Source organism: Manihot esculenta, chromosome 14 (genome assembly GCF_001659605.2).
Source record: "Manihot esculenta cultivar AM560-2 chromosome 14, M.esculenta_v8, whole genome shotgun sequence".
In the NCBI taxonomy this organism is placed as follows: domain Eukaryota; kingdom Viridiplantae; phylum Streptophyta; class Magnoliopsida; order Malpighiales; family Euphorbiaceae; genus Manihot; species Manihot esculenta.
The window spans coordinates 9,623,642-9,637,650 of record NC_035174.2 but is presented as its reverse complement, the minus strand read 5'-3'; the positions used below and the strand labels follow the sequence as shown (position 1 = coordinate 9,637,650).

The 14,009-nt window shown below is 35.8% G+C and overlaps 1 protein-coding gene across 11 annotated transcripts in view; it reads left to right on the top strand.

Moving 5' to 3' along the window:
- LOC110630735 (187-kDa microtubule-associated protein AIR9) overlaps nt 1–14,009 on the top strand; it is a 52,355-nt gene that overhangs the window by 23,048 nt on the left and 15,298 nt on the right. For 10 of the 11 annotated variants that reach the window (XM_021778289.2, XM_021778291.2, XM_043950245.1 and 7 more), the window contains 13 exons: nt 1,414–1,598; nt 1,803–1,920; nt 2,057–2,184; nt 2,798–2,966; nt 3,824–3,942; nt 4,172–4,340; nt 4,448–4,532; nt 4,627–4,700; nt 4,788–4,907; nt 5,776–5,971; nt 6,051–6,172; nt 6,605–6,812; nt 7,051–7,124. In XM_021778289.2, coding sequence (XP_021633981.1) covers nt 1,414–1,598; nt 1,803–1,920; nt 2,057–2,184; nt 2,798–2,966; nt 3,824–3,942; nt 4,172–4,340; nt 4,448–4,532; nt 4,627–4,700; nt 4,788–4,907; nt 5,776–5,971; nt 6,051–6,172; nt 6,605–6,812; nt 7,051–7,124 — 1,767 coding nt within the window. The remainder of the gene's footprint in view (nt 1–1,413; nt 1,599–1,802; nt 1,921–2,056; nt 2,185–2,797; nt 2,967–3,823; nt 3,943–4,171; nt 4,341–4,447; nt 4,533–4,626; nt 4,701–4,787; nt 4,908–5,775; nt 5,972–6,050; nt 6,173–6,604; nt 6,813–7,050; nt 7,125–14,009) is intronic. The other variant, XM_043950250.1, reaches the window with a different exon arrangement.

Sequence of the window (14,009 nt, the reverse complement as noted above, 5' to 3'; positions counted from 1 at the left end):
ATAGCAATTTTGTAGAATTACTATTCCTCTATCATTGAACCAAAGTTAAGAATAGTTATTCTATTCATTTCACAGGCTATTTCATGACCCAAATGATTTTTGGGGGCTACTTTTTTTTGTGTCATTATGTTGTGGGATTAACATTGCTTTTCTTTGTGCTTCTCTTCCTTCCATTTGCAATAATTATAATAGAAACATTTGATAAACAATATTACGAGATTCCAATTGTTTAAAATTGTCTTTAAATGGTTCATTAGAGGAGTTGAAATGATTATGTTAAGCTATTATGCAAGTTCATCAAGGATTTGAGAGTTGGTTTATTTTATTTTCTTTTTTCTTTTTCAGTTGCTTGAAGCATTACAAGGCCTCAAGGGCTTAACGGTTTATTTATATGTCTATTCAAAGGTTGATTGAAAAAAAAAATTTCAATAATAATTAGTCTAGTAGGAATTGTTTAGTAGTATTAAGTACCATAACTGATTCTGTTTGAAAATTATTGATTAGGATTGCACACAGATTTTCCAATAATTTGTCCTTGATTAATTGTTTGTGACAAAATTTAGTTGAGATTGGTCAGGATGTCTGTAAGGGGACTTTGAATGGTTGATATTATCCTTATTTTCTCTAAGAGGTTGAAAAGGGGGTTTGGAATTTGTTGTGCTCTGTCGAGGAGTGCTATTCTTCAAAGGTAAACTCAAATCAATCTCAAACAACTTGAGGTTAGCTACACAAAAGTTTTCCTCCGTCCACCTAGTTTAGGGTTATCTTTATAGTAAGACATAGGAGTAGTCACATTGCATCATGTAGTTCTAGTTCTATTCCTTTCTTTCCTTTCCACCTGCAATGTCAATTTGCTCTTCACTTGTATTTGCTAGTCTATGTTGTATATTTGTCCAAATCATCTCAATCTTGTCTCTTTGAACTTTTTCTCAATGGGTGTGGATAACAAAATAGATCTGGAGCTAACTCACCCCAAAAGATTACTTAAAAGGGATTCTCCAAATCTTTATAAGGGTCACATTATCATCATATGTAAATCGATGTAGGATACCTAACAGGGGCCACTTCTCCTATCATGCAAATGCTTTCATTCCTTGTTCTGCTCATATTTTACTTCCACAAACCTGTCTTGGAACTCTCATTTAAGTCAAACTACAATTTTATTCTTGTGTACATGTTTTTTTCTCCACTCAGCATTTAGTGTTATAACTCTTTTTTTATTGATATTTTAGTCAATGCTTTCTTTCATGCGGAGTCTTCATGCTGAAAGTACCATATGAACTAACTTTGCGCTGCACTTACTATCATCTGTAATGGTGATGTGTATTAAGTTGTTTTACTGTTTGAGTAACTTTCCTTTATCATTGTGGTTTCATCACATGATGATGGCCCTTCTTTTGGCCCAAATTCCAGCACCTCCAAAAGTAGCAAATGTTAAGATAATTGGTGATATGATGGAAAACAATAAGATTACTGTAACTGGTATTGTTACGGGAGGAACTGAAGGTTCTAGCAAAGTTCAGTGGTTTAAAACAAATTCATCAACACTGGATGGGGAGAATGGTCTTGAAGCAGTTACTGCAACCAAAATTGCGAAGGTAGGCATTAGGCAATGTTTTTATGTTGAATATTCACATGCAAAATCATGAAGCAGCGTTTGACTTTTCTTTGTATACTTGATGCACATTCTTAGTTGAGCTTTTGCCTTTCTTTAGGCATACCATTACCTGTAGGAGCAGTTGGCTATTCTTTGTTTTTTTCACTTGATGCATGTTCTTACTTGAGCTTTTGCCTTTCTTTAGGCATTCCGCATACCTGTAGGAGCAGTTGGCTATCACATTGTTGCAAAATATATTCCTATGACTCCAGATGGTGAATCTGGTGAACCTGCATATGCTATATCAGAAGAAGCAGTGGATAGTAAGTTTGTTCTTTTCTTTTCCGTTGCTATATAGCTTGACTTTGGATTTAATAGGAGGAAAAAGTATATTTTTCTTCTTCAATAGTCTGTTTTAACATAGCTTAGTCTCCTAATTCACAATTTCTTTCCTTTCAGCTCTTCCCCCAAGCCTAAATTTCTTATCTATTACTGGTGATTATGCTGAAGGTGGCATGCTGACAGCATCATATGGCTATATAGGAGGCCATGAAGGAAAAAATGTGTATAATTGGTATATTCACGAGGTATGGACTCTTAAGCAATCTGTGCATTAATAACCTTTAATTTTTACATGGTGTCAGGTTTATTTGTTTGAAATTTTCTAGCCAGTGGCTAATGGCTATACCCTTCCTACCTGTTTTATAGTCCATGTTGCCAACATGCTGTTCAAGGTTGACTTTGTTCCCTAAGTTTGTCTTATGGAACCATTTTAAAATATTAAATAACAAAATATAATTAATAACAAAGAATAAACGCAAAAGGTTTTATGCAAGTTTAGTCAATTGATCTATTATATAGGAGGAGGTGATAATTCTTTGTATTATGTTGTTAACCCTGGCAGATAGGCTCCCTAGAGATAAGATGTTACCATCTTTTGTTAATCCTATATCAAATTATCAATACTTAATCATATCAGTTATCCAATCTAAAGTCTTGCCTCTCTAACATGCCTTTCATGATCATTCTTTTAATACAAGTTCTTATTTATGACATTCCCCCCCTTCTCCCACCCTCTATATCTAGTTAAATGTTTGTGTGTTGATGTTCTCTTCCTTCTACCTTAAGATATCCAGTGTATTTGTCCAGTACTTATATATATATATATATATATAGTGATCAAATGCTAAAAAATTTCAGGCTGAAACAGACTCTGGTACTTTGATACCTGAGGGTTCAGGAGTTCTTCAATATTGTATTTCAAGAGATGCAATAGGCAAATTCATATCCTTCCAATGTCTCCCTGTGCGTGATGATGGGATTGTAGGTGAGCCAAGAACTTGCATGGGACACGAACGGGTTCTACCAGGTTATTTTTTTTTTCTATTTTAAGCTTTTCCAATTATTTAATTATTAACTTTTAATGTGTGTGCATGCAAAGTACTAAAAGTAAGATTCTGCAGTTCCAAGGATAGAATTCTAGTGCTTCTAAAGTTGGTTTGTTTTAGTGAAATACTAACCAGTAATTTAAGAGTATAGATCATTGACATTGGGAATTTTGCAGTTGACAAGTTTCATTAAGCAGTAATTCGAATATGATCCCAGCTGCCTTCTCGCTTGAAGTTGATGTATCAAAGGCATAATGGCATATAAATATTCTATTACTTTTGGTACTTCAAAGCAGCTCTGTTATGCTTTCTGAGTGTGGTGCCAAATCTTAACTTTGCAAACTTGATGCTAACTAGAAACATTGTTCTAGTGCTATGAAATGCATTCCCTGCAAAATATGATTGGACCTAAAAGGCCAAAAAGGAAAACATTAGAGCACAACCGTTACCCATGATTAAATGTTCATTTTGCAATATGTAATGTGGAGACTGCAGGTCAGACATTCTGAAAGTACAAAACTCCAGATGCCTTGAGTTTTAGTTTTAGATGCAATGCAAAAGCTTGGTGTGAATTGGATTATTATAAATTAGTTCTCAACTAATTTGGTAACTGAGTCCTTTTTCTTTAAGAAAAATTTAAAAGCAGACTATTGGTGAGTTAAATTTGTGCTTTCATCTGATGATGTATCTCAATTAAATGAATACTCCAATTTGAGCGTCCTGATAGTTTTAATATTAAATTTGGTTGTCATGGATGTATGTCCTCTAACAGTCTAACTGCTTTATATTTATTACATAATGGATTCATTTCTTATGAAAAATGCTCTATGATAATTAGGAAGTCCAAGGTTGCTTTCTCTTCAAATAGTTGGAAATGCTGTTGAAGGAACTCCATTAAGTGTTGACAAAAAGTATTGGGGAGGTGAAGAAGGAGATTCAGTTTTCCGCTGGCTTCGGGTACTTTTAACTTCATGTAAACATAAAGCTTCAGATGTCCTTTCGTGCTGATATTGCAAAGTAGGGTTAACCAATTTGAATGTAATATTCAAGCACGGAGTAATAACATCACTTATTGGCTATTTAAAGCATAAATATAAATATTTCTAAATCTCTGTTTTGTCTGTAATTATAACTCTCCAACAGCCCACCCTCCATGTTAGCACTAACCAAAGTATTGTTATTGCAGACTAGTTCAGATGGGACTCAAACCGAAATTTGTGATGCTACTGCTATGTCGTACATGCTTTCAATTGATGATATTGGATTCTTTATTTCAGTTTCATGTGAGCCTGTTAGAAGTGATTGGGTTCGTGGTCCTATTGTTGTTTCCGGACAAATTGGACCTATCATACCTGGTATAAAGTTGATTTCTAATAAATGATTTAGTTAGTGGCAATATTGTTATTTAAAATTTGTTAATAAGATGGTGCCAATACTGTTTTGAAATCTTATTCCTTTACAGGCCCTCCAACTTGTCAGTCTTTAGAGTTTCTAGGGTCAATGATGGAAGGACAACGTCTTAGCTTTGTTGCTTCTTACAGTGGCGGGTGAGATATGCGGCACAATATTTGACATGTTCTAAATTTCTGTCCCACTTGTTTTAACAAACTCTTAATATTGAAATTATTCTATGTGATTTAGGGAGAGAGGAAATTGTCTCCATGAATGGTTTAGAGTGAGAAGTGATGGTTTTAGGGAGAAACTAAGTGCTGATGGTAAGTTTTTATGAGTAATACAAGACATATTTTTCAGCACAAGTTCTTTTGGAATTAGTGGATCAAGTGTTCAATTTTTTTGTACAGAGTTTCTGGATTTGACATTAGAGGATGTTGGAAAATTCATTGAACTTGTATATACCCCAATGCGCAAAGATGGTGTGAGAGGAAATCCTAGGAGCATAAAATCCAATATGATTGCACCAGGTTTGTTGTATTCCACAATTGAATGTACATTTGTGCAGATTACAACTTTTCATCATGTTATGTTTGACATTCTCTTACTTGGTCATTTTATGTGTTCAATGAGAGTTGGGACTTGATAACTTGAGGCCCATTGATGATATTCTTTTGGAATTCAGGTCTCTATTATGCTAGAACAATATCTGGTAAATATGTTTAATTGGATTACTTGCATTTATTCTTATGTTTGTTGGATAATGTGGTTGTGTAGAAAGCCAGTTATGTAGTTCTTTAGATGGAACAAGTTTATAGATCTAAATTAGTGCCACAATAACTTTGGAAGATGCCTAGACACTAAGGAGTTTGAGTTGGTTGAGGCTGTGATAAATCGTTGCTTCATTTTATTGACTCTGAAGTAGCAGTTTGAGAACTTATGGAATGGATTAATCCAAAAAGTCTTGAGGCACAACCTCTGTTCCTGATGTTTTTAGAAATAGGCCGATAACATATATCAGGCTAATTTGTTGGCAACACTGAATACTTAAGCCAGTTTTTGCAAATGACAGGGCACATAGTTTATTTTTGAAAATAGTCCATCAGGATTTATAAGTTATAACATCTAGTTCCTGCTTTTTCTGTGGCAGATATTTGCTGGGATGAAAGTTCCTGCTTCTCTATTTTGCATTGAGATTCAAGCTAACTTGATGGATATTAATTTATCATTCTTCTTGTTTAATTTTGATATTTCTGCATTGAACTTTCTGTGCTTAAAGCAAGTGAATATTTTTCATATTTTATTGTTTCATATCGATCTTGATTAGCAATATGTGCCCTATTAGATTGATATTTCATTCACTCTCGTATCCTATATCATGTTTCTAAATTTAAACAGCTGATCCTGTGGGGTTGGAACTTGTGATTCCTACTTGCTGTGAGGACAAGGAAGTGATCCCACAGAAGACATACTTTGGTGGACAGGAAGGTGTTGGAGAGTATATTTGGTATAGAACCAAAGATAAGCTGCATGGATCTGCATTGGTGGATATATGTAACGGCTGTGAGGATGTTCTCATATGCAGCAAAACATTGTAAACTTCAAAAATTAAGATCTCAGTATATTTCTCTCCATTTTAACACTGATCGCCTGAGGATGTGTTCCTGTGGCAGGACATACACTCCATCACTTGAAGATGTGGGTTCTTACTTGGCCTTATATTGGCTGCCCACTTGTGCAGATGGTAAATGCGGAAAACCATTAGTTACAATCTCTGATTCTCCAGTTAACCCAGGTATCAGTTGCTCGTTTTGTAAATTGGAGGTCTTGGGTTTGAGTTACGATTTAGCCTCTCTGCAGAAAAGAAATAGAAAGTTGTCTACAGTAGATGTCCTCAACTCCCTTTTAATGCTTGATATGAACAAGAACACTTGCTGTTTTAGAAAACCTTAACTTGTCACTGAATACCAATTGGGTTGGTGATAGTCCTTTTCCTGTAAAATTCCATTTGGGCACTCATATTTAGTGTGTTTGGAAGTCTGAACTTAAATTGGCATGCAACCTACTGTATTTTGGGGCCAACGTTTTGAGACGGGATATCATTTTTCCATTTATTTGCTTTACCAGTTGATTACTGACCCAAGTTACACCAAGAAATTTCAATTTTTAGTCATGTGCCATCTCAAATTTCTTTTTCTAACATGTTTGAAGTGAAATAATGTGGCAGCTCTTCCAATTGTTTCTAATGTTCAAGTGAAAGAGTTGCGATCTGGTGTTTATTCTGGAGAGGGAAAGTACTTTGGTGGGTATGAGGGAGCAAGCCTCTTCAGCTGGTACAGAGAAACTAAAGAGGGAACCGTCAGTCTTATTAATCATGCTAACTCTAGAACTTACGAAGTCATGGATGTGGATTACAATTGCCGCTTGTTGTTTGGGTAGCTGTTCTCACTCTTTCACAATGCTAAAGCAATTTTAAACTATTTTCTATTGAAGTGCAAAATGATTTTATATCTTCTTGACCTTTTGATGAAACTTCCTTTTTTTTTAAAAAAAAAATTTTTGTTCAGTTTGTTTAGGTTTCACATTCTAGACTCATGATTATTAATTAATTATTCCATTTTGTATGAAGCCTAAGTAGCTATACATGGATACATGTTCAAATATGTCTAATAGGTATACACCAGTTCGTTCAGATTCAGTTGTGGGAGAACTCAAATTATCTGAGTCAACCGACATTATTCTCCCAGGTAAATCAATTACTTCTAGAAATAGCATGGGCAATGTGATTTTATCATTTACTTCGTTCAAATATTTATACTTCAAGTTGTTAATTATACATTTTAGACCAGCTAATTTGTTGCGATTCTGGGAACATATGAAATATAACCCCTGAGATCTTGCCATATATATGCCCGTTTGAAGTAATACGGGTACTGGAAGACCCAGATTATACTAACCCAAGTCAAGGCACTCAACTGCACAACCAGGCAATCCATAATCAGGTCATGCAGAGCTTTGAATGCGTGTGCTATGCTAAGGTCTACAGAGTGTGCATCAGAGAAGGGGATGGCCTCCAGTCGATTGATCCTTAAAGGAGCTAACTGCCCACAATAAATGAGCTAATTGAGACATCATTGTCAAGGACGACGATGTGATCTGATAGGACATTTTGCCCATTGTACCCTGTCCGGAGGAGAGAACATAAGAGATTAGATTGCCTTAGAATACCTAACTTTCACTTTGTCAACCTCATAACTCTCTTTATTGGAGTTTTCTTAAACACTTTGAACTCAGATCAATTACTTCCCTCATTCAATACCCCTCACTCACACATTTAGACCCGATCCTTTTATACTGTTATAGGTTATAAAAAGTAAATATGTTGATATAGGAAGTAAATATTGATAGATGTATTAGTTGCTTAATCGTAAGGATTGCATGATGATAGACTTGATTTTCTTTCATTTCTAGATCAGGTTTTTCATGTATAAATATGTTATAATCTCTATTGTAATAGACACAATAAATATTACCTTTTTACATGGTGTTAGATCCTACAGAGACTTAGGGCTCCTGATCCTACAGAGACTTAGGGCTCCTGTTCTTTTAGGTTACCCATATAGGATAACATTTATCTTTCACTGCCCACCTAAGAAGGACGCCGAAGAGCCGGCAAAGCTGCCCTGAAGAGCCAGTGGTTGTCTAGCCGGCGATTGAGCTTCATGCACTACGACAAGTTTTCTGACGTTCCACCCTCCGGCTCGTGGAGGCACGTCACATGTCCATTGCAGCTTCGGTCACCCTCGCCGGAGTCGCCTCGAAGCACCCTCGTCAGTTCTGTGGTCCGTTTGGATGTTTGGTGAAAGTGTTTTTGGTTTGGATCGTATTCTGGTACGGTTCACATCATGGCACTGTTTACGTCCTGTTTCTTCTATTTCTTTCGTTGCTATTGCTTTGGATTGGTTGTTCTCATGACTGAAGTTAAAAACACCGTAGCTGAGGTAATTTCTGTGATGACTAAAATCACGGAACACAAATTAAATAGATCTAATTTTCTGGATTGGAGTAAGACTATTCGTATTTATTTACGAAGTATTAAAATGGATGATCATCTTACCAAGGATCCTCCAATTGATGACATTAGGAAAGATTGGATGAAGGATGATGCTCGATTATTTTTGCAGATCCGAAATTCCATTCATAGTGAGGTAATCAGTCTTGTTAATCACCATAAATTTGTTAAAGAATTAATAGATTATTTGGAGTTTTTATATTCTGACAAAGAGAATATTTCTTGCATTTATGATGTGTGTAAGGCATTTTATCGAGCTGAGAAACATGATAGAATTCTGACCTCATATTTTATTTAAAAGAGTGTACAAGGAACTTAATGTTTTGATGCTTTTTAGCACAGATGTGAAAACTCAACAAGCTCAATGAGAGCAAATGGTTGTTATGAGCTTCCTTGCAGGCCTTCCTCTAGAGTTTGAGACAGCTAAATTTCAGATTCTTTCTGACTCTGAAATATCATTGTTACATGATGTTTTCACTAGGGTGTTGCGTACAAAACCTTCCTCTCAAATTCCTTCACTCACCACTAGTGCTCTTGTTAGTTGCTGTTAAATTTGGGTCAGGTCTAACTCATTGCAAAAGCTAGCTCAAGATGGGAGGAGTGCTTATGGCCCATATAAGGGGCACATTACCCCTTTCCATAACCGATGTGGGATTCAACACACGAATTTTACTGGTGCGTGACATATTTATAGGAGGCCCAACATCGGATGGGAGGCTCTGATACCATGTTAAATTTGGGCCAGGCCTAACTCACCCCAAAAGCTAGCTCAAGAGGGAGGAGTGCCTATGGCCCATATAAGGGGCGTATTACCCCTTTCCACAACCGATGTGGGATTCAACAGTTGCAATGACAGTGGTAGACAGAATAATAATGGTGGGAACAAGGGAGGTTTTAATGGTGGTAGAGGATCTTAGCGTCCTGGGGAAGCAGTTCCTACTTCTGACTCTGGTGGAATCATTTGTTATTGCTGCCGTGAATCTGGACACACTAAGAAGACATGCCTGAAACTTCAGAATAAAAATCAGCGCTATTGGCGCATATGGCAGTTGAAGCCTCTTCTGATAAGGAAATTTTGATTTCTGCAGACGAATATACACAATTCACTCAATATTAGACATTTCTGAAATCCTGTAATTCTTCTATCACTGCAATTGTTGAGTCGGGTAACTCTATTGCATGCCTTGTGTCTTCATCCTCCAAATGGGTTATTGATTCTGGTGCTACCGATCATATGTCAGGTAATTCTACCTTTTTGTCCAATCTTAAGTCTCATGCATCATCTTCTTATGTTACTCTTGCTGATGGCACTAAATCTTCTGTTATGGGTTCTGGACATGTCAACTTAACACTTTCTATTTCTGTATCTTTTGTGTTATGTCTTCCTAAGTTCTCCTTTAATTTGCTTTCCGTTAGTAAACTCACTCATGCACTGAATTGTTGTGTCCCATTCTTTTTTGATCATTGTATTTTTTAGGATCTTTCGATGAAGCATATTATTGGTAGAGGGCGTGAGTCAGAGAGTCTTTACGTCTTGGATCAGTAACTACCTAAATCTCTTGCATGTTTTATGAGTTTAATGCCTTTTGATGTTCATTGTCGGTTGGGGCACCCTTCCCTCTCTGCTTTGAAGAAGTTATGTCCACAGTTTCACTCTTTATCTGTTTTAGATTGTGAGTCTTGTCAATTTGCCAAATATCATCGTTTATCTACAACGTTTCGAGTCAATAAACGGACTTCGTCCCCCTTTGAGTTAGTACATTCAGATGGTTGGGGCTCTTGTCTTATTGTGTCTAAGTTTGACTTTAAGTACTTTGTTACTTTTGTTGATGATTTCTCTCACATTATTTGGTTATTTTTAATGAAGAGTCGTTTAGAATTATTTTTTATCTTTTGTGCTTTCTATGCTGAAATCCAAAGTCAATTCAATATTTCTATTCAAATATTGCAAAGTGATAATACTAAAGAATATCTTTCTGGAGAATTTCAATCTTATTTGTCACAAAAAGGAATTTTTCATCAGTCTTCCTGTGTTGACATTCCTTCACAGAATGAGATTGTCGAATGAAAAAATCGACACCTTTTTGAAGTAGCCAGAGCTTTCTTATTCCAAATAAAAGTACTTAAATGCTTTTGAGCTGATACTGTATCCACTGCTTGTTTTTTGATTAATCGCATGTCTTCCTCCGTTCTTGGTGATATTCCCTGTAATATTTTATTTTCCATTAAATCTTTGTTTCCTATTGAGCCATGTATCTTTGGTTGTACTTGTTTTGTTCGTGATGTTCGTCCAAAGGTTACTAAATTGAATTTCAAATCACTCAAATGTGTCTTTTTTTGCTACTCTCGACTTCAAAAAGGGTATCATTATTTTTCTCCTGATCTTAATCGATACCTTGTGTCTGCTGATGTAATATTTTTTTAGTCTACTCTGTTTTTTCCACCATCATCTGTTTATGACACCGAGAGGGAGAAAGATGACCTTTTGTTATACATGTTCGCTCTTTGTCTCATTCTCATACTCTTCCTGCACTTTCTGCTCATGTGCCAAGTTGCCCTCCCATTTTTCATGTTTATTCTGGATGCTTAGAGGACTTTGACTTCGCTTTGCTACCAGCTTCATTGTTGACAGACCCTGCTCTTACTGATCTTTCACCGTCTGATTTGGATTTGCTTATTGCTTTTCGCAAAGGTAAACATACTTGCATTCATCCTATTTCGACTTTTGTTTTTTTAGGGTCAATTATCCTCTTCTCCTCGTTGTTTTGCCATTGCATTAGATTCTATTTCAGTCTCCAAAACTATTATTGAAGCTTTATCCAATTCTGGTTGGCGTGTTGCGATGGAAAAAGAAATGATAGCCCTAGACACTAATGGTACTTGGGAGTTGATGTCCTTGCTCTAGGAAAGTGGGTTGTTGGGTGTAAATGGGTGTTTGCTGTGAAAGTAAACCTTGATGGATCTAAGATTTGTAGACTTTGAAAATCCCTCTATGGCTTGAACAGCGTCTTTGGGCGTGGTTTGGCAAGTTTAGTGAGGTGGTCTAGCAGTTTGAAATGAAGATGAGTAAGTGTGATTACTCAGTGTTTTATAGAAATTCTGATAGTGGAGTAATTCAGGCATTACATCCCTAAAAGAATTTATCAAAACACAGTTTTTTACAAAGGATTTGGATTTCTTAAAATATTTTTTGAGCATTGAAGTTATGCGGTGTAAGAAAGGTATTTTTTATCTCAAAGAAAATATGTTCTTGATTTATTGACAGAAACAGGAAAATTGGGTGCTAAGCCTTGTAGTGCACCCCTAATTTTCAATTTACCACAGAAGACAGTGAGTCATCCTTAAATAGAAGATTAGTTGACAAACTGAATTATTTGACGGTGACTTGCCTTGATATTGTATATTCATATTCAATGAGTGTGGTAAGTCAGTTTATATCCTCTCCTACTGTTACTCAATGGGATACTATACTCAATAGGATACTATGGGACGGATTCTTTGCTACTTGAAAGGGGCTCTAGGACGAGGTCTCTTCTGTATAATCATGAGCACTCAAATATTGAATGCTTTTCTGATGCTTGTAGAAGGATAATATTTTGTTGTTGTATTTTACAATAGAGATTATAACCTATTTATACATGAGAGACTGTATCTAAATAGGATGCAAAATCAAATCTACGATTATACAATCCTAAGATTAAGCAACTGATCCATCTATCAATATTTATTTCCCATATTAACATATTTACTTCCTATAACCTATAACACTCTCCCTCAAGTTGGAGCATAAATGTTAATCATGCCCAACTTGTTATATATATAATCAGAGTTTCAGCTATAAGAACAACCAACCCAAAACAATCAAAATAAACAAAGGATCAGAAGAATAGAACCCGTGAACAGTAACCGATGAACAATAGTCGTGAACAATACCCGATGAACAATGCCCGATGTTTCTAAATGTTATTCTTTATGGGTAACCCAAATGAACAGAGCCCTAAATCTCCAAATGTTACCCTTTATGGGTAACCCAAATGAACATAGCCCTAAGTCTCCAAATGTTACCCTTTATAGGTAACCCAAATGAACAGAGCCCTAAGTCTCCAAATGTTACCCTTTATGGGTAACCCGATGAATAGAGTCCTAAGTCTCCAAATATTACCCTTTATGTATAATCCAAAATGAATGGAGCCCTAAGTCTCCAAACGTTACCTTTTATGGGTAACCCAAATGAACAGAGTCTTAAGTCTCTAAATGTTACCCTTTATGGGTAACCCGATGAACAGAGCTCTAAGTCTCCAAATATTACCCTTTATGGTAACCCAAAATGAACGGAGCCCCTAAGTCTCCAAATGTTTACCCTTTATGGGTAACCCAAAATGAACGGAGCCCTAAATCTCCAAATGTTACCCTTTATGGATAACCCAAATGAACATAGCTCTAAGTCTCTAAAAAATTTAAATCTGTATGGGTGAGGCTCTGATACTATGTAGAAGGATAAAATTTATTATTTATCACAATAGAGATTACAACTTATTTATACAAGAGAGACTGTATCTAAACAGGAAGCAAAATCAAATATGTGATTATACAATCCTAAGATTAAGCAACTGATCCATCTATCAATATCTACTTCCTATATTAACATATTTACTTCTTATAACCTATAACAATGCTGATTGGGCAGGTTTGAAGGTTGATAGGACGTCAATCACTAGATATTGTGTTTTTGTGGGAGGTAACATGGTCTCATGGAGAAATAAGAAGCAAAATGTGGTCTTTCGTTCTAGTGTTGAATCTAAATATCGAGCTATGGCATAAGCCATGTGTGAAGTCTTGTGGGTGCGTCAATTGTTGGAAGAGGTTGGGCTTACAAATTCGGTGTATGCTAAGTTGTGGTGTGATAATCAAGCAGCTATCCACATTGCTTCTAATCCGGTATTTCATGAGATGATTAAACATATCGAGATCTATTGTTATTTTGTTCGTGAGAAGGTTCGACAAAAGATAATTTTAACTGGACATATCAGAACCGGAGAACAATTAAGAGATATCTTCACTAAAGCTCTAAATGGGACTCGAGTTGATTATATATGTAACAAGTTGGGCATGATTAACATCTATGCTCCCACTTGAGGGGGAGTGCTATAAGTTATAGGAAGTAAATATGTTGATATAAGAAGTAAATATTGATAAATGTGTTAGTCCCTTAATTTTAGGGATTGCATGATCATAGACTTGATTTTCTTTCCTCTCTAGATAAGGTTTTTGATATATAAATATATTGGAATATCTATTATAATATACACAACAAATATTACCTTTCTGCACATACATCCCACGTGTATACATCTTATATCCTCGCGGATCTTAGAGATATCACTACCTAACTAGTGTTATGCATGCATGTTGATTTAATACTTGGATGGAATGAGAAAATTAAAGATAAAATTTTCTAGATTGGGGAGTTTAGACTTTAGTAAACAAAGTAAATCTCATGAATCATTTCACCGCTCTGAGTATAATACTTTGAATATGTTCTTGGAACCTAGTCCAAATT